This window comes from Callorhinchus milii, unplaced genomic scaffold, assembly GCF_018977255.1.
Source record: "Callorhinchus milii isolate IMCB2004 unplaced genomic scaffold, IMCB_Cmil_1.0 Scaffold1, whole genome shotgun sequence".
Classification (NCBI taxonomy): Eukaryota; Metazoa; Chordata; class Chondrichthyes; order Chimaeriformes; family Callorhinchidae; genus Callorhinchus; species Callorhinchus milii.
In genome coordinates this window covers 26,850,858-26,871,429 of record NW_024704742.1, presented here as the reverse complement: position 1 = coordinate 26,871,429, position 20,572 = coordinate 26,850,858, and the positions used below count along the sequence as shown (strand labels likewise).

The window sequence follows — 20,572 nt, the reverse complement described above, 5'->3', positions numbered from 1 at the left end:
AGGGTGTCCATAAAGTCCTCTTGCCTCCTGTTACAAAACAGTGATATGAGATTATGGAGGAGCTGAAACAAACTCTCAGAGATACATTTCGCATCGTCGCTGCATCATGTTATGGAAGATGTTGCCATAAAAACAATGGCGCTCACACTGAACGTCTGGACGTCTAAATACGGTTAAACACTTGTAATGAATACAGTTACGTACTTCTAAATACAATTATCATTATTCTTCCACATGTTTCAGTTGTTGGTCAGCGCACGATAAATGGAAAAAAAACATGGGGTGAGAGGACTTTGTGGACACCGTGTACGACGACTTTCATTTATGAAGGAGGATGTTCGAGTTAGCAATCCTCTAAGTAGGTGGAGAAAAGTTGAAGACCAGATGGAACTGTATGATAGCTTTCCTCCTCTCCCCTCCCCACCGCCCCCATCCCATGGGCAAATAATTTGATGACACACTTTTAAGTCTCACATGTGACTGATGATCACAAGCAAAGCACGCAGAGGGTAAAACTGCACCTGTGGAACTGTTACCAATTAAAGGATAATTCTTCTTCAGAAGGGGAGAAGATTATTGGATTATTGGAGCAAAAATAAAATCACGGTAGACTATTGAAGTACTCCCTTTTTTTTTTAATCAACTTTCTTTAATTAAATTAAATCACCTCTCCGTGTCTCTGGGTGTGGACTTACAAGATTGTCAAAATAAATTGTTCGGAGGAAAGAAACTCAAAACTGCAAACAGATTTAGAAGAAAATGGTGCAGTAACTATATTCTACCACTTGATGTCGCTAAAAGACAATGTCCCACAGGTGGCCATCTGAATAACTAATACATTTGGATCCATAGATTATTGTTTGGGTCAATTAGTCCTGTGGCTCAGTGGCGTGGAGTCCTGCAGCTCAGCTCAGTGGTTAGGGCACTCGCCTTGCAAGCAAGAGACCTGGGGTTGATTCCTGGCAGGGCAAAACCTCGGGCAAATCTCCTTACTCCACATGACTGATAATAATCCCTCAAGAGAAAAAACACAATAATAAAAATAAATGGTCACTTCAATCCACAACTGTTTGTGCACGATTGGCTGCCCCATTTCACCCACAAATGTACAGTCAATTCACTTCACAGTATATTCTGTGAAGCGCTTTGAGACGTCTAGAATACTTGAAAAATGCAAGGATTATTTATGGTTATATAATTATTTATTGTTATATAATCATTAGAAGAAAGTCCTTTCTCTTTTTCTGACAGTGGGAAAGAATCATCTTGAATGAATGGAAGCAAACCCTTGCATCTGTGATACAATAATTCAAGATGCATGAGACTACTCCCTGAGTCAGCAGACAGACAGCATTTCCAATGATGCAGCAATGGAGTGCTTGTTTTGGAATAATAACAATTGCTTAGCCTAAGAGCAATTAAGGTGCTGCAACATAAGAGATAAGCGATCAAGAAACATAAGGATAGATGGATGGCCTGGCAGTTCGAATACTGAATTTACATCTTCTAACAAAAAAGAGGAAATTATATTCTGGGTAACTTTTATTTACTTTATGTACGTTATATACATTGGTGCATATGTGGTGCAGTGCATATTTCTGCATCGGTGGATTTTGCAGCTGTGTCATCGTGATGTGTTCCCCGATTCGGTGCATTGAGCAGACACTAACGTGCTGTCAACCACAGGGGGATATTTAAACAAGGAAGCAAACTGGACCAAAATGTAATGAGTCATGTGACATTGTACAGCATCCTGAACAGCAGAACCTGCAAAATGTGATGCAACAACACAGAGCGGTGTCTCAGAGCACTGAACAATGGCACAGTTGGATGCCAAGCAGGGGAGAAAGGGGAGGTGACCGTAGGCACGGAAGAAGAGGAAAGTCTTCTGGTGTGATCTGAAGGCAGCTAAACAACAACAGCAACAGCAACAACAAAATTACATTTGTAAAGTGCCTTTCTCACGTTGGGAGGTAATCCCAAGGCGCTGAACAGTTGGGAATCAGGACCCGAGCGGGGGCGGGTGCAGGTCCGGGGTGAGGGAGGGCAGAGAGGGTAGGAGGGTGGCTGAAGGCACGGTCGAAAAGGAGGGTCTTGAGTCGTGCCTTTAAGGAGGCAAGGGAGGGAGCAAGGCGAAGGGATTGTGGGATGGAGTTCTAAAGAGTGGGCTTGGTACAGGGATTCAGGAGGGGGTTCCAGAGGTTTGAAGCACAGAAGCCCGAGCTAGCTGAATGACACGCATATAATGGTGTGTGAGCAGGTTGAAGAGTTAGGACATTAAGGCATTCAGCGTATTAAAAGGGTAATATTGAGCCAAAATAATGGGGTAATCCTGCCACTTCATAAATCATTTGAAATACTGTGTGCAGTTCCGGTCATCATAATATAAAAAGGATATTGCAGCAATTGAGAGGATACAGAGAAGGGAAACCAAAATGATTGAGGGAATGGATGAACTGGATTACGAGGAGGAACGATTAGATAAAACTGGGCATGTTTACACTGGAGAAGAGAAGATTGAGGGGACGATATGATTACGGTCTTTAAGATTCTGAAGGGACTAGATAATGTAGATCATGATAACAAATCAGATAGATTTGTGCTAGAAAATAATATAAGAACATAAGAATTTGCTAGGCAAAAGAAGACCAAGGTCCATCTAGTTCATCTTTCACCATCCTGGTAGTCGCTTGATATGTTGTGTCCCAAACTATTCAAGAAAGAGATTGATAGATTTTTGGTAGGTCGGGGTATTAAGGGATATGGGGAGGAAGTGGGAAATTGGATTCTAGTAAAGATATAGATCAGCCGTGATCCATGATCCATCCCCTCAATCAATTTGGTTGCCCTCCTCTGTACCTCTAATCACTGCAATATCCAGAACTCACTATAAAGCTATATACTGTATCTCAGGATACAGTGGGACACAACATGTCTAGGGATAGTGTATAGTATGAGACACAATATACCTAGCGACTGCCAGGAGGAAGGCGAACTGGATGGATCATGGTCTTCATTCGCCTAATTCTTAAGTTCTTATGTGATTTGTAGGTGAATAGAGTGGAGCCTGGCAAGGACTAGGGTGATGGGGGTGTAGAGTTTGGTACAGGAGGATATGGGGTGTGGAGGTTTAAATCACCTGGACATCGTAAATGCTAAAGCTAGGGAAACTGGCGAGGACATTGGAGAAATTACTGCAGGAAGTGACAAAAGTGTGGATGAGGTTTTGAGCAGCTTTGGGTGTGAGGTATAATAATAGTAATCCTTGCATTTGGTATCGTGTCAGGAAGGCGTCCCAAAGCACTTCAGGGGAATCACTATGTGTCTGTGAGTGAAGGCAGTAGCTGATTTATACACAGTAACGTCCCACAAACAGTCATAAAGCAAAAGACCAATTGTTTACCTATAGGACTGTTGAGCAGGACACCGGGAAAAACTCTCTTCTCTTTTCAAATAGTGCCATGGGGTCTTTAATGTTCACCTGACCAGGCAGACGGGTCCTTGGTTTAATGTCTCATCCGAAGGACAGTACCTCTGACAATGCAAGACAACCCAAGCACTATATTGAAGTGTCAGCTCGGACAATGTGAGTTGAAGTTCTGATGTTCCAACCTTCTGACACAGAGGCAAGAGTGTTACCACTGAGCCAGGCTGACACACAGTGGTATGGTAGGAAGTGGGTGATGTGGTGGAAAGCAGTCCTGGGGGGGGAGATGGATGTAAGCAGAAAGTAGTCCTCATCGGGGCCAGATGTGGGGAAGCAAGAACAACTGTGGATCGAACATTTTGGGATTTTCAGACAAAAAAAGCTGAAGAAAAAAACAGTTCTGATGATAGGAAGAGTTATTTAAGCACTGAAGAGCATCATTTGTTTTGGATGAGAAACAACGAAAAATGTATGAGATTGAAAATGTAAGGTCCCAAAGTAGGTTTTCTGATTAGACATTTTTTTTACATGTCTGGAAATCTGTTCTGACATTGTTTGTTTGGTCAGTCCAAGTCTCTTGACATGTGTAATAATCTATCAAATCACCATGTTTCTGATTATCTGAATCACACAGAATTCCACATACAATAAACCCCGATCTTACTGACTCAGGGTATCCAGAATTTGTACCTAGCCAGACCAGGACTGAAACAGAATTTAAAAAGAAAAAAAAATTGTCGGTCTACGTGCAAACTCCCGTGGCCCACTGCTGGAGTTTAACCGGGTAAGACACCTATCAGACCTTTGAGAGCACTGTCTGGCAAGCTTCCTGCTGCTTGTTCAGCTTGGACCATCCTACCTGTTCGGACTTTGGCTTGAATGGTTAACAGTGGATTGAGTCATTGCAACATTGAGTTACCAAGCATGCCATCTTGGAGCCAGCTCCGCTCTATGGAGACCCTACTTACCTCCCCCCAAGAAGGACAGTCACTAGTTGACTATGTTATTATTAGATAAAAGGACATGAAAAGAATTAGTGAAACACAAAAGAAATATGAAAGAAATGAGGCTTTAATGCTGATTCATTTAATGCGAGAAGAGGCAAAACTTTTTAATAATAATAATCCTTGCATTTGATATAGCAAACGCATAGATTATCACATCTTTGGGACATCTCAAAGTGTTTCACAGAATATACTGTAAAGTGAATTGAATTAACTATATTTTGTGGGCAAAACGTAGTGTACAGTGTAAATGTAGTGTAAAGTGTAGTGTACACTACTTTATTGTAGTGTAGATAAACAATAGCATTGGAGACTGACCACTTTTTTCTTTGCAACTGTTTATTTTGAAATAAAGAGCATCAGAAAAAGTTTCCAATACATATTGGATTTTAATAATCTAACATGTAGCCTTGAAATTGTCAACAATCAATTCCAATGAGAGGAAACTGTAGTCCAAACATTAGTCAACCAGTAATGGAACTAAGTGAGCGGAGCAGGAATAGTTTACCATGAGTGGATAATCAAGCCCTATTACTGTGGTCTCCTGTCCAGACACTTGTACAGAAATTGAGAGAGGAACAAGCTATACTGCAACTTGGTTGTGGCCATTCACAGGTAGAACATTACATTCTCAGATTGTGCTATTTTTCTAAAGTTAGTTGATCCAGAAAGATATTCCCATCTGGTGCTGATACTAAGGAATGAACTGGCAACTAGAAACAATACGTCAATAAAGGGACCAGGGTGAAGGTCCAACAGGATCTTTACTGAGCATCCTGACACACATAGCCAAGGATTTGAGTTCCTTTGTCATCCGGGAAATGGTTGATTTCATGAAGTGCACTTGCCTAGAATTCAATCTCTATGAGAATATGTGAGAATGGTCAACTACTTCGCTCCAGCAGGTATCGGGGGCTCCTTTTCATCACTTGTGCAGAATCCTGTACCCTTCCTTAAGGATGTAGAAATGCAAGATGGACAAGTTCCCAGCTCAGAGAATACTGGGAGAGGGGCAGGGTAATACAGAAAGGAAGAGAAGTTGGTGGGTGGAGAGGATAGAGAAGGGACAATGATGAAGGTGGAACGTTAGAGAAGGAGTGGAAGTGAGCTTGTTGGGAGGGTGGGCTGTTAGGGAAGGCATGGAGATGTGCTTGGGTGAGAGGGTAAGAAGAGTTGGCAGTGGGAATGGGGAACATGAGAGCCAGAATAAAGGTTAGAACCAAGGTGGATGTGGGGAGGTTGTTTCTGTAAAGATCTGAGTCTAGTTGACTTTCACCTTATTTGAGTTGTATATCTTTTCAGTGGTCTTTCTTCTTGAACATCGAATGTTGATACTCCAAATCCTCTTAAACTTAATATAAGGGTCACATAGGATTTGTTTATAAATCTAAATCTCTGAAAACAGTACATGGTAAATCAATTAGCCAACTCACAGGGCATCAGTAAATTCTGACGATGCCTTTCTTAGCTAGTAGCCATCAGTTACTTGGATATAATTAAAACGGCAATCATTTACTATTGTGTGTTCTCAATCATCACACTCTTACACACAAAATAGATAATAGTACACAAATAAATGTGAACAATGCAAAGTATAGTGAGATTGTTGAACAATTTGTATGAAGAAGAACTAGTCTTATGCCATGAACATCTCAAAGAGCTTCACAAGTAATTACTGTCAAGTATAGTAGCTGTTTTTGTAGGTAAGCACAGCAACCATTTATCACAGAAAAATTACAGCAGACAGTTTAATGACTAATATACATGAAAGATCATTGTCCAGGACACTTTGAGAAACTATCATAATAACATCGGGTCTTTAACTTCCACCTGAAAAGCTGGCAGAGGCTCATCAGTTTTAACATCTTATGTGAAGGCATTCCCCAGTGGAAGAACTTGACACTCCCATTATCAAACACTCACATTAGCCTCACCTTAAACCTGCTATCCCAGAGGTGAGTGCGACTAACTGAGTCAAACTGAAAATTGTGATACATGTACAATTCAGTGGGTCAGACGGCTCTATAAAACATAAGAGCAAAGCCTGAGCGCTTGTTGAATGTGAATTTAACATTGGATATTATTACTCTCGCTGCAAGATCTTTTGAAAAGAACAACTTAACATTTCAGCTCAGCAGACAATTCGACCCACTGAGTTCCACATCTCCCCCATTGGAGCAAATGTACCAGAATCCCATTTTCCTGCTCTTTCAGATATTTATTTGTTCAATGCTTATTCGATTCTTTTCAAATGACTTTATTGACTCCGCTTTAATGGCCACAATTTTTCTTAAATAAAGAAAAAAAAACCTCATATTTAGCCTATCGAGCTTGTTCCTTCCACAAACTAATTACAATCTATTGTCTCAGACTCTGCCCATTCCACCTAATCTGCTGATGAAAAAGGTCCTTCAAAGTTTCTTCTACTTAATTTCCCAAAGGCAAATTAAGCAAAATCTCCAGAATACTTCTCCAACCTTTTACTGCAACCTAAACAAATACTTATACAGTTCTTATTTAAAGGTGTTGAACCAACAAAATATAATTGCTTAACTTTGAGTCTGTTCCACTTAGATATACACATACGAGAGAGAGGGGAATAGAAAGGTATGGGAGTAAAGAGTGCATGGAGACTCACAGAGTATAAAGACTAACAAGATTAACTTACATGGCCCGTTTCTGTATTGTACAGTCTATGTAAATATCCACGTGGGAGGTGAAGCAACAATATTCCACTTTAATGTTATGCTGACGTGCTAGTTTTCTGTGAACCCAGTCCAAGCTACTTGACTTTGTTTTCAGTTCCTCTCAGCAGTTTAAAAAAACACTCAATGTTTTTTTCAACAGAACTTAAATGTCCTGATATCTGAACCCTCTCCTAAACCTCAATGGGAATTATTCTGCTCAGTTAACAAAATGTACTGATTTCAACAATGAGCACTGGGTTATTCCACTCCCTGGGAAGTGGGATTCGACTTCTGATAACTCTGCAAGTTAGAGATCTAACAAGTAGGGCTTACCTTACACAAATTCTCTGCAATTTATCTGGTAAACTGGTAAAACTCCAGAAGTAACCCCAAATGCATATCCTGGGATCACAAAGCCTTGGTCCTTGCCACCCTCTACCTAAATTCTCTGGGATTAGGTATGCAGGGTGCACCCCTTTATAGAGTATGTGCTGCATACCAGACAAATGGAAACCATACATATGTGGAACTTCAGTAATTTTGTTAGGAGATTCAAGCATGGTGATAAGGGTTTATATATGTCAAGATACCTGGCTAACCAAAAAGCACAGTAGTCTGCTCAGTCTTCAATCTTATAGCAAATTTATTGCTGTCCATGTATTTTCAAAATGCTCATTTACAATCAGATTCACATGTATGTAGCTCATTACTCATAACTAAATAAATACAACTCTCTCCCCCAGAAGGCTGTGGATGCTGGATCCATTCACATTTTCAAGACTGAGTTGGATAGATATTTGTTAGGGCAGGGGATCAAGGGATATGGGGCAAGGGCGGGTAATTGGAGTTGAGGTACAGATCAGCCATGATCTTATAGAATGGTGGAACAACAGGTTCAAGGGGCTGAATGGCATACTCTTGTTTCTATATTTTTTCCCTCGTTTGTTTTAAAACTGGATGCTTTAATAAAACTAAATCAATCAATAAATCTATTTCTACAGTACATATTTCCAATTGCAGTTATTATTCTTCAGTTTCCCATTTTGCTACACTTTCCTGATCTGCATATAAAAAATCCTAACCGATGTTTTATATCCATTATATCCTGTTCTACTCATTGTAATTTTACCTAAGCATTTAGATGTTTCTTTTCTAACTTCCATGTTGGTATCTTATTAATGCTGTCACCCACGATTCCATGTCCCTTCTAAAACTAAATGCATGGAGAATTTATTTTGCAACTTTTGCCAAGACCGACAAAGAATAGATAAATCTGTGCGATCATTTTCCCGCACTTGATAGTTTTTCATGTTATATATTTTAGAACATGCAAACACTGAAATAGATTTGAGTTTTAAACAAAATGTGTCAAAAGACACGTTTAGATTCATCACTTAATCTTTTACCTCAACGTATATGTCTTCTTGTCCTTGTATATTTTCTAAATTACTTGCAAATTTAACATTGTCAGCTTCATTAACTATTTATTCAGTTAATTTATGCATTTCAGCAATTGTTAATCAAACAACTATGTAAAGCATCAGACTTACATGGACTGATTTTAAATGTTATGAATAACTAGCTCATTAATTATCTTTGGAATATTTTAATTTAAATATTAACATTTTTAATTTTACCCAATTTGTTCAAATCTAGAAAATGGGCTGTTGATGTATCCTGCTTGAGCATTAAGTCTATTTTGTGGAGTTGAATTGCTTCCTGGAATTGGCAGGTTAATAAACCCTGACTGCTCTTGTCCACCTCTTACAACTGGAGCGGTATTTCACAGAGGTGTTTGCTGGGGTCACTTTGGTTGGGGAACAATCCAACCAGGGAATATAAAGCAGAACTTGCCTTTTTTAATCGAGCATCTTATAACATCTCAAAGTGTTTACAGTAATTAGTTTAGTGTGGTGACTACTTTTGTGTGTGGTGGCTATTTTAAGCACTCTGAGACACTACTTTACACGAGGGACGCTAAATAAAGGCAAATTATTGTTGTTGTTTTGTAGGCAACACTGCACGCATTTGTGCCAGTATGGTCACACAAGCTGTATAAGTAGGTAATCTAAATAACGTGAAAGATGGTGGTCAGGACACTGGGAGAAATTCCCTTCTTTTCAAAAAGTGCCATATCCACCTTGAAGCAGGCAGATGGGACCTTAGTTTAACACATATATATTTATATATCTTGTGTGCCTCTGGCGGTCAATTATAAACTACCTTCTGAAAGTTTAGGAAACCGGGTTCTTCTCTATTCTGTGGAAGGAATATACTTGATGGACCAAATCTCTGTCTTATTGTACGATTTGTGCACATGCCTGTGATTGCACCTGTCAGTAGTGTATCTTCTTACGGTGCAAAATTATCAGGAAAATCTATTCAAAATATGGAATATCCTGTCAAAAATAGGACTGGTGGCAATTCTATAGCTAGATTTCCCCTTCCTTTCCTTTAGTTTCTTCTTTTGCTTTACTCTCCCATTTTCCAAGTAGTCATCATTTTAAAGCAAAGCCATTAACATTTTAATGTAATGGGATCAGCATCACGACAAATGTGTGTGCTTACATAATAATCCTTGCATTTTGATATTGTGCCTTATCTCTTTATCGAGCCACCTCAAAGAACTCCAAAGCATTTTTATTGATTAGTGACTGCGTATTTGAAGGTGAACATGGCATCCAATTTGCACAAGGTAAATTGGATGCCACGCTCATCTCCAGTATTGCATTGGAGAGTTAGCCTGGATTAAATTCAAAGTGCTTTTGTGGGGCTTGAACCACAACCTTCTGACTTAGAGGTGAGCGTGCTACCAACTGAACCAGGCTGACACCTATATATAATGTGCATAAAGGCTAAATAAAACTCAGAAATAACAAAACTTGACAAGTTCTGTAATTGTGGCTTTGAATGAAATAAACTCACATTTACATTATCTTTCACTTAAAGATCAGGACCACACCTCCTCACAATCTTTTTTTTAAATTAATGCAAGTTTAATTTTATGAACTTTTTTTATTCAAAGTTGTCTTCAAAACACCCATTTTCTTTCTGAACTCTGGGGATACATTAATTTCAATCAAAATTAGGGTGCTTAAAGTGTAGTTATTCAAATATGGCCAGCAAGCTGTACAGGATGAAAGACAGAGAAGCAAGTTCAGAACTCTCAGCAAGACTAAAACCATTTTGAAGTGTCATGAATGGAGCCTAGTGATTACTGAGCACTGACACACAAATTGACGCATATTGTGCCAGCCTGGTGCAATATTGTAGCACTCTCGCCTCGGTTGTAGGTGCAAGCCCCATGCCGGGACTTGGAATCACAGTCTAAGAGGACATGCTAATGCAGTATTGGTGGTGTATTGCATTGCTGGAGTTTTCGTCCTACAGGTGAGATGTTAAACCAAAATCCTATTTGCCTGTTCAGGTGGACATTAATGATCCCATTGCACTATTCGAAAAGTGAAGGGAGTTTCTCCCAGTGTTCTGGCCAACAGTCCCCCAAATAAAATTGGTCATTCACTCCGTGGCTATTTATGAGACATTGCTGTGCAAATTGGCTGCCGCATTTTGCCCACAAAATACGGAGTCAATCTACTTTACAGTATATTCTGTGAAGTGCTTTTAGAGGTCTTGATGACATGAAAAGGTGCTATATTAATTATACACGTTATAAAAACATTAAACAAAGGTGGAACAGTCCTCAAGCATTTACATATATTCTGTGAAGTTGAATAGGGAAAAATCTAATTTACCAAATGTGATAATCGTACAATTTCCTAACCTATTGCAATTTTTTATTAGGAAATAAGTTTGTAACATACAGAAAAGTAACACTTGATGAGAAAGAGAAATATACCTCTTATTGCTGTATTGGTACAACTGAAACTATCCATATAAACCAACTGTGCATCTTAACCCAATAGTTTATTTTTTAAAAAGTACAGAAGATTTCTCACTAGATTTAGCATGTACAGAAACTTACAAAAAATGTTTCTGCACTAATAAAATCAAGTATCAAACCATCACCTTTTGCTCGTATTTGCCATTAACGATTGGGAGATTAATAATCTTCCACCATCAAAAGACGACGAGTGGGTGAAATACTGAAAAATTGCTTTGTATTATTTTCTTCCAGAATATTGCAGTGTGGTCACAAACATGCAATGAACCTCCAGACTGACTTCCAATTTCCTACATCTGTTAATAAAATACAGGTAATCTCTTCAAAGGCTGTTTGCTACCAAGTGTATTTTTTCTGGGTAAACAAAATTGTAACTATTGATGCTAAAACTAGATATTAGAGCAATGTAAAAGACATGAAATACAGTATGTGGAATTACAAAATAGGTGTAAATCAAGCATTTACAATTGAAAGAATGGCTATGCTCGTTTAATTTGTGATGGAAACCATATCATTTACCCAAATTTTTAAAAGTTTAATGACGAGAAATCTGGAAAATTTGTAGATGTTTGAATTAAAATATTAAGTAGTTTCTATTAACATAAACTACTCTTAAGCATACATCTTTAAATTGAAAAGCTACAAACGTTTTAGGAAGCTTCAGGAAGCATATGGAAAATAGACCAGTAACAATATTTTATTACATAACTGGAGAAAAAGGTTTTGGCATGTTTTTGGATACATTATCGATGGTGCTACATTTGAAACAATGCATAATTTGTGGAAAAGGTGATGATTATTGAAAAGTTTCTGTTGCATTCTTCAATTTACAGATGGTAACATAGTAACAACTTCAAGCAGAATTAGATAATCAATTCATCATGTCTACCCATCCAATTTCCCACAAGATTCCTTTGACACCTCTATTTGAATCTAACCCTGAGCCTTTGAATTGACAGGAAATCACCTAGTTCTGTTTTGAAATCCTTCCTGTTCTTGTTTCACCAATTGGGCTGATGACCCGTTTGACATGTCTATCACCCTCTTACAATGAATTCTGAATTTTCTGTTCTATGTTGTCCTTATTTTGAAGGAATTACCTCTTTGTTGAATTTTGCACATGGCAGAAAAATGTATCTAAAGGTAAATCTCTCTAGTGGAGTGATTCTCAGAATGGGAAGCCAGATTCATGCTTCCATCTCCCAATCCCTCTTAATATATAATAATCCTTGCAATTGACATAGCACCTTATCACATCATTGAGACATCTCAAAGCGCTTTACAGAATATACTGTAAAGTGAATTGACTTTTTATTTTGTGGCCAAATGCGGCAGCCAATTGCGCACAGCAGTGGCCCACAAACAGTCGTGGATTGAGTGACCAAACTTTTGATAGTGGCTGAGAAGATCTCTGTGTGCATAACTACACGCATGTAGAGATCAACTAATTAACTTTAGTTTTTTTAAAAAAAAACGTTATTCATGAATTGATCTAAATTGACTCTTCAATAGAATTAAAAATAGTTTCTCAAAAGTTCTTGGGCTACCATTGAAACATTCAAGAGCAATGAAGGAACCATTTTTGAAGAGAATCTGAACAAATTTGCACCACGTGTATTTAAACGGCAGCATTGTAAATCGATGGCCCACCAAAACTATTTCCTCAAGAGCTCTCAGCTGCTGAACTCAAGCACAGAACATTATGTCATCACAAATCTCACAACCTATTTATACTGAGTTTTTCCCACTGAAAACAGCACAGTATAAACCAGGCAGAACAATTAATATGAAAGCATTCTACAGTATTACTTCAGATAATTTTTTATTTAGAAATTACCAGAAATAACCCAAGATACTTTAAACTGGATTTTACTTTTCAGTCTTTATTTAGATGTAAAGTAATTCCACAATGAAACAAAATCAGTTACTCTAGTGTACATGAAATCAGAGAACAATACAACCACTTGAAGCAAAAATTAGAAAGAGGCTAACAACTGAGAAATGGGGAACTCAGGTTTCAATGCTATGGCATACAACATTATTTATTCTACGGTGTGCTTTATGGTTGCTTTTCAGCCGGTTTGTAATGGATGGTGCATACTACAAACTTTCCCCCTCGTTGCCTCAATAAATCAATCAAGTTGAAAACCTTACCGTAAGAAACTTGAATCACATTTCTCAAACTATTCCAATTGAATGCTGCTTTAAGTTTTTGAATCACATAAATATGGAAAAAAGTACAGATGACATGTAAACGTTTCATTATTCCTTAGGACCCCCCCTCCCCCCACCCTCCCCATCCACAAGCCTTTTCTCCTTTTCCCAAGATGATGCGATTTTATATTACTTTTACTGCCAGGCTCATGCATCAACGGACATAAGTCCTTCTCGCCTGTATAAGCAGCTCTAAAAATAAATCATAACTTAAGCAAATACGATTTAAAGAAGGCTTTCAATCCTCTGTTCTTATTCACGACATCCTTAACCATTAAAAAATTCGATAACCCTACTTTTAGCAATGGTTATGAATTTCTTAAAGCTGCAGCATTGATTTTTGCTAGCTTATATATACTATGTTTCAAATAAAATAGAAAATAAAAATCTGAAAGCTCTTTTCACTAAATTTTCAAAAAAGTTAAGTCTTCAAAAGGGATCTTGAAAAATAATCTATAATGCTTCAAATATGTGACTGTTTTACTGTATAGAGCATATGAACTATCTTTGAAGAATCTATGTCAAACTTTTCTTCAGTACTTCAATTTGTGCATACAAGTAGCAACTAAAAATGAATACTGCAGCTTCAACAGTTTGGGATGCTGAATTTATCACAATGCTGATTCAGCTAAATCCTTCTGCTTTCTCATTATAATAGCAATTTTCACCATGATAAGTTCAGTGGTTACTGTGTTCCTCATGTAAATTCAAGCTCAATAAACGTTAAGTTGAATTTTCAGTTTCTGTTGTAACCCAGTATTACTGTCATGGGATCCAGGCAAGCTAAGTCAAAGCTAAAACCTCTCTTAACTTTGCATACCTGGTGACCAGAATATTGCTCCCCTTGGCTTTTCATTTTCCAGAATCAAAGCACAAGGAGGTGAAAGATGTTCAACAATTATATTATGATGTCAAAGTGAACTTATGACACCAGTGTTACAAAATTAGGAAATAAAATCTCAAAGCAAGCCACATGAAGCAACAATCACTACTGCAGTCACACATGTAAATGAGATTCTTAAGTTTTTTTTAAAGTCTACACTTGGTTCTTGTAGTCAGCACAAGTAAAATGCCAGAATGGTTCCTCACACCCCTCCGAAAACACAAAATGAACTCTAAGATCTATAAAATCACAGCCACAACATGAACTAACTGTAATTGTCTCAGAATTTCTCACAAGACGAGTGTACGACTGATACGCTGCAGGTGTACACCGTTTGACTGTACAATGGATTAAATGTTTTTTTTACCATCCTGCTGTATAATACTGTTGCCTAAAATCTTTTTTTTGAATCTGTCTCAAAGTAGTCCCTTCTACTTCAACAATACCAAACCTTCATAACTGAAACCTTTCCCACAACTCAATAAAATCCTGGACTTTCACAGTTAGCATTTCAAAAGTTATACTCATTAAAATACTCCATTTTATGAAAAAGCATTTAGAATCATTCAGGAGAAAAAGGTTTTTTTTATACTTATCCTCTAAAGCACAACCTTATCATTCCTACTTTGAGTGAGATAACAGGTTTCAATTAGATGTTTTAAGTCTATTCATCCATGCTGTTCTGCATTCAGAAAGGCACTGATCTAGTATTTGAAATGTTTAGCTTTAAGTATTTATCTCCCAATTCTTTTACAATAAAGTGTTACACTGTGCCATATGTTAAGAGCCTCTGAATAGCAGAAGTAGTAGAAATAGTAATACTAGTAACAATGGTAGTTCTACAGTAGTAATGGAAGCAGAAGTAATTAATCAGCAAAATAAGCAGTGGTGCTAGTAAGATAGGCACATGCACATTCTTTTGACAAACACAACCTACATTAGTTGAAAAAAGCCAAGGTTTCAATAAACTATCATCATTAATCAGTTTTTTTTCTGTCACAGGATTGGCCTCAATGCCTGACAGTGAAACCTATAAGAAGAGAAAGATAAATACCTATCTAAAGCAGTTAAATGAAAAGAAAACTAAAGTTGTATATCAGAGCAATAAGCTCTCAACTCAACAAGAGTTGTGAACTTATTAAAAGATTAGTTGTTTTTCTCGCTGATGAAACAGCTAAGCAGAATTAAAGATGTGTGCGAGAGAAAAGCTCTTCATCTGGAGGGTCATCCCAGTCACTTCCGCCTTCTGAAGCAGATTCATCGGAGCTTGAACAATCACTGGAGAAAAGTTTCCTGCGGATGACAGCTGACCTCCCTCTAGTATCACCTTCTGCTCTGCAGTTCACCTCTGTCGTCTGCTAAGACAGAAAATACAACTTCTCTTTAAAAAAAGTAATATAAAATTGCACTATTGCACATTTTCCAGATGACATTGGGAATCTGTTAAAGGGCAGGAAATATGGATATTTAAACACCAATGCATTGGCTTGTCATAATAATAATCCTTGCATTTGATATAGCACCTTACCACGTCTTCGAGACGTCTCAAAGCACTTCATAGAAATATACTGTAAAGTGAAGTGACTATACATTTTGTGGGTGTAATGTACTACTAATTAAACCACAATATATTTGATTATGTAAAAAAAACCTTCAGATAAATGTAGCAGAAGTCTGTGCATGGCAGTTTGTAAACAGATCAGACAATACAATGTTTCTGTCATTCACACTTCCTGACATCTGCTTTGGCTGGCATAAATATGCCCAAGTTTTAATCGGGTTCTGCATCATGTTGCAAAACCCCACCAGTTTCTTCCCATCTTCAATATTCTCTTCCAATTTAAAAGATAGAGCAAACCTCCACTACCATTGAACTCAGCAATTTGGGAGCTGTCCACAATAAAGGAAAGCAGAGAACCTGACATCGAAAGAATGCCACAAGCGTGAACAAAAGCAGACAAACATAGACAGCCTCAGGTACATCATTCAACACCCCTATAGCAGCACACAGGAACCCACAACCCACCATACAGGACACCAAATTGCTGCCAACCAGGGACATGAGAGAACAGTATGGTAATCGTATAAAGGAGGACATGCAAGTATAGCCAAACACACTCTCTAGCTCAAAACATTTGGTAAGGAATTCACATAGTGAATGATTTCTAGAACCAAGCACCACAATGACAATAATAGTCCCAGGAAAATAGTATTCAAAATATTCCATACTATTTGTAGCTCAAACTAGGAGGTTCACCTGTATCAACCTAGGAGACTTTGAAAATGCTGAGGATTTTCTCTTAAACCAAAAAGGCTCTGAACTAACTACCTTCAGCTCAACCACATGAGCAGCAACAGCACCAGATCCAACCAACATGGAGAGTTTGAAAGGAAAAAGATACTCCAACAGACATATCATTAAGTCTCAAGACAACATGACTAGAATTCCAAGCAATTACCATAAAAGAGCACCAATCTCATTCATGAGACCCAAAAGAGCACCCATTCCATTTAATCATACATACTACATCCCTTGAGAACAATGCATAAAATAGTTGGGATTAATGCAACTGAAGAGAAATTACAATAAAAGGAGTGATACAATTGCCATTTTCCAATTGAAGTCAACTAAAACTAGTGAAATACATCTGAAGCATGGTCATGTAAGAAAATGTAATCAATTTTACAGAATAATACCTCACTACAGACCTATAATATAATGCTTGTGGGACACTCGAGTGCATGAAATTATAACACAAGTTACCTGGCTGACTTTAGACTCGATGAACAGCTAGTTTAAGAAAGGATGACAAATAGGAAATACAAACTAAATGTTGTCTTGGGTGATAAGGGACATAAACATTAATACCAATGCAAACAAAATAAACTCTAAATACATGTTTAGCTGTTTTTGTGGCCAGTCACAGTCTTCAAATACAGCACTGCAACTGTGAACCGTTGTATACAGTAACTGTGAATAATTGTACACAGTATATGCAGTTTATCTGCCCAAGGACTCACCAAAACAAAACATACACTTTCAATAATTATCATTCACTGTACATCAAGTTCTCAAAACAGGAAAAAATTAAAGCGTACACTGTAACTGCTATTTATGATAAGGATTTCTGTTTTGGTAAGACAACAAAATTGTTATCTCTTGAAATGAATGCTTAAAATGAGAACTTTTTTTTGGTCAGCCTAACACACACAGAAACTCATCACACCATTCAAAGTGTATTTAAACCAGATGGAGAGATCTGCACGTTTATGGGAATTTCCCTTTGTCTGAAATGGAGTGTGCACTCTCTCCCAGAGGGACTCACCCTGTTTAAGTAATTCAGGAAAATATTAGGAGCAATTTGGCAAGAGAGAAGGTTTGGGGATCCCAAAGTGTGCGTTGAAGTACTTCTGCAGTTCAGCCAACTAAAACCACGTGGTTTGCCATTGTAGACAGCTTCCAACTCTCCTTGTCCAGCTAGGACCACCTTACCCGTGAGGGTTTTATCTTCCAAGATTAACAGGAGCTGAGTGGGAAAACTTTTAACTTACCAGATCCAACTGCAGAAGACACTCTCCATTGTGTGAACGTCCTCTTAAAATTGGACACTCAATCCCATCCTTTTCTCTGGTGTCAGTGTAGCATTCTTGTTTGCAAAAATTAAGAAAAAGTTAAAATTTTACCTTTCATGTACAAAATCCATTTGCTTTATATGCAATATAGTTATATGATTTAACTCTATATTTACTTATGGATTTAATTTACTTTGGTGAGATAAGGACTCAAATAAATAAACTGAATTACCGAACGGATCGACTTCAAGAGGCTCTCACTCTTGAAATCCCTTCATGCCCTCACACCTCCCTACCTATCCAGTTTGTTCACCCCCCATTTCACCACCACTCGTACGGCTCCAGCCTCCTGTTTGCCCTTCGCCCCCTCCACTCCACCATCGGTGGCCGTGTTTACAGCCACTACACTCCGAAGCTCTGGAACTCCCTCCCTCAATACCTCCGCTTTGCTCCCTCCCCACTTTCAAATCCCCCACAGGTATAATATTATAGATCTGTAGTGAGGTATTCTATAAAATTGATTACATTTCCTTTTTTTTAAAATTGTGCTTATGGTCACCCCCTCTTCCCTCTCCCCCTGGCTCGGGGTCAGACTCCACCACTGTCAAAGTGCTCAGGGACGCTACCCCATGTGAAGGGTACCATATAAATGCAAGTTGTTGTTGTTGAATTGTGTAATTACTTTGGAAGCCAAGGCATATTTTATTCAAACCATAGGGTGACCATCACAACATGGCGGTTTTGGTCCATAAAATTATATCCCATGTTATGACCACCCAAGGAAAAATGGCCACTAGTCCCACTTCTGGATCGTCTCCAATGTTACTTCCTGCACGTTGCGTGAATTGCACAGAAAGCAACCCTGACTTCACTTCCTATCCAAAGGGATTTCGGATGCTTCCTGTGGATTATGCAGTGACCATAGCGGCAATCTGATGACCTGGAATGTTACTATTTTTTAAGCGCAGGCAGTCGGGTGTATTGTGTTGCTGGTATAGTGAAGGTGCATAGTATATCCAGGCTACAATAAAAGTTGTACTAACCTGGAGTGCATTATAACAAGGTCATCCTATAACTAAGTAATTAACTTCAATAATGGCAGTGGCGATTTTGTTCATGCCAGTGTGCATTTTGGTCCTGAAATAGCCATCACTCAGAAAAATTATTCTAATGTATTATGCAATATTTAATTAGTATTACATAGGATGTGTACAGTAATTTTCTACAGGTGGCTAAACTTTCCCACTTGAATGAAATATCACCTATTAGTTCAAATAACTACTTTAGTAATTGGCTGGGCCAATAGAAAAGTGGGGCTGCAATTTTTCTGTGCGCCACAAACACCCCCCTCTGCTTAAAAAAAACACTAAAATCACAGTGAACTCGCGGTTCTGGGCCTCTGCGTGCTGCTGTTTACGCGACGGCACTAGTGTGGGCAGAGCAGCTCCAGACACACATGCGAGCAGGAAAATGGGCTTCTCTCACCAGGAGGCCCTGCTGTTGAAATTGTTTGTGCGAGTGTGTCTCTCTCTGTGTGTCAGTGAGTGTGTGGGTCTCTCTCTCTCTATCTGTGAGTGTGTGTCTCTGTGGATGTGGATATGTACCTCTCTCTGGGAGTGTGTGTCTCTCTGTGTCTGTGCACTGCGGTGATCCAAGAGGCAGGAGGTGATGACTTCCTGGAGCCCCTCAGTCAGGATTAAAATTTGCCAAATTTCCCCGCAATTATTGGCAAATATGTCCGCACTGGCCCAAGTAATTAGATGAATTAGTTGAATTTCTACTAGAAACTCCTGCATGAGTGAAAATTATCATCCTCAGACATCAATCATCTCTTCCTGTCCCTACCACCAATTATTTTAGATTTACTTGCACCACACACTATTATTTTGCTCAGTTTATAAGGCCCTGGAATTCTTCATATACAAAATGTGGAAGAAATCACATATTCCTTCCTTTCCATTTGGGGGAATTGCCTCGCTTCATCAGATCACGTATTCCCATGTGGGGAAATGAAAGTTACAGACTTCCCTACTATTCCATGGCCAGCACAAAGGGCACCTGGCTGATGTTGCCTCGGTACTGTTTTGCCCTGACAGAGCTGCTGAAACTAATCCTTTCCATATGCAGTTGGATTTCAGAGGTTATGAAAAATCTGGGATAAAGTGACAATCGAATTGATGAAGCAATTGACTTACCCAGGCTTAACACTTCAGCAAGGACCCACTTTACAGTCTGTCAGGGTAGGACCTGACTGATAATCTGAGACATTATGCAACGGCATGTTATACTTTAAACGGACAAACATCCCTTGAAGGCAATCAAACATTGATTGCACTTCAAGCCTGGAGATTTTTTTTAGATGATTCTCTGTACTTCTTTATGTCAAGAAGGTAAATTATAGATATTAAAAGAAAATATAGTAAAATGATCAACTTCTGCGAGTTTGCAATACCCACTATTGATAGAAAACAAACTGAAAATTTCTTCTAGCGCAGGCACATTTATACTGTGTGGAATGAAAATGATGGGGAGAGGATGACAATCTGCACCCCCACCCCCCATAACAATAACATCAAAAGATCTTGGAGATAAATGTTGCGGTGGATTTACTTCTGTGAGAGTAACATTTGCTCTCAGATCTTATAAATGTCCCTCAAGTTGGCCACTTAAAAACTAAGGTGCTACATAAAACTCTAAAGATGCCAGTCTGGCTCAGTTGGTACCACTCTTGCCTTTAAGTCAAAAGTGGTTGTTGGTTCAAGCTCCACGTTGAGAATTTGAGCTCACAGTCCAGGCCTACACTCTGACACACTTTGAAACATCCTCCCGAAGTGAAAATCAAATAATAATAATAATCCTTGCATTTGATATAGCACCTCA

The 20,572-nt window shown here is 38.5% G+C and overlaps 1 protein-coding gene across 3 annotated transcripts in view; it reads right to left on the bottom strand.

The window, feature by feature from the left end:
- Window positions 1–12,885: 12,885 nt before the first annotated feature.
- kiaa0232 (KIAA0232 ortholog) overlaps window positions 12,886–20,572 on the bottom strand; it is a 60,191-nt gene continuing 52,504 nt past the window's right edge. For 2 of the 3 annotated variants that reach the window (XM_042338863.1, XM_042338866.1), the window contains exons 8-9: window positions 17,672–17,766; window positions 12,886–15,477 (exon numbers count right to left, since the gene is read on the bottom strand). In XM_042338863.1, coding sequence (XP_042194797.1) covers window positions 15,304–15,477; window positions 17,672–17,766 — 269 coding nt within the window. In that variant the 3' untranslated portion in view covers window positions 12,886–15,303. The remainder of the gene's footprint in view (window positions 15,478–17,671; window positions 17,767–20,572) is intronic. The other variant, XM_042338869.1, reaches the window with a different exon arrangement.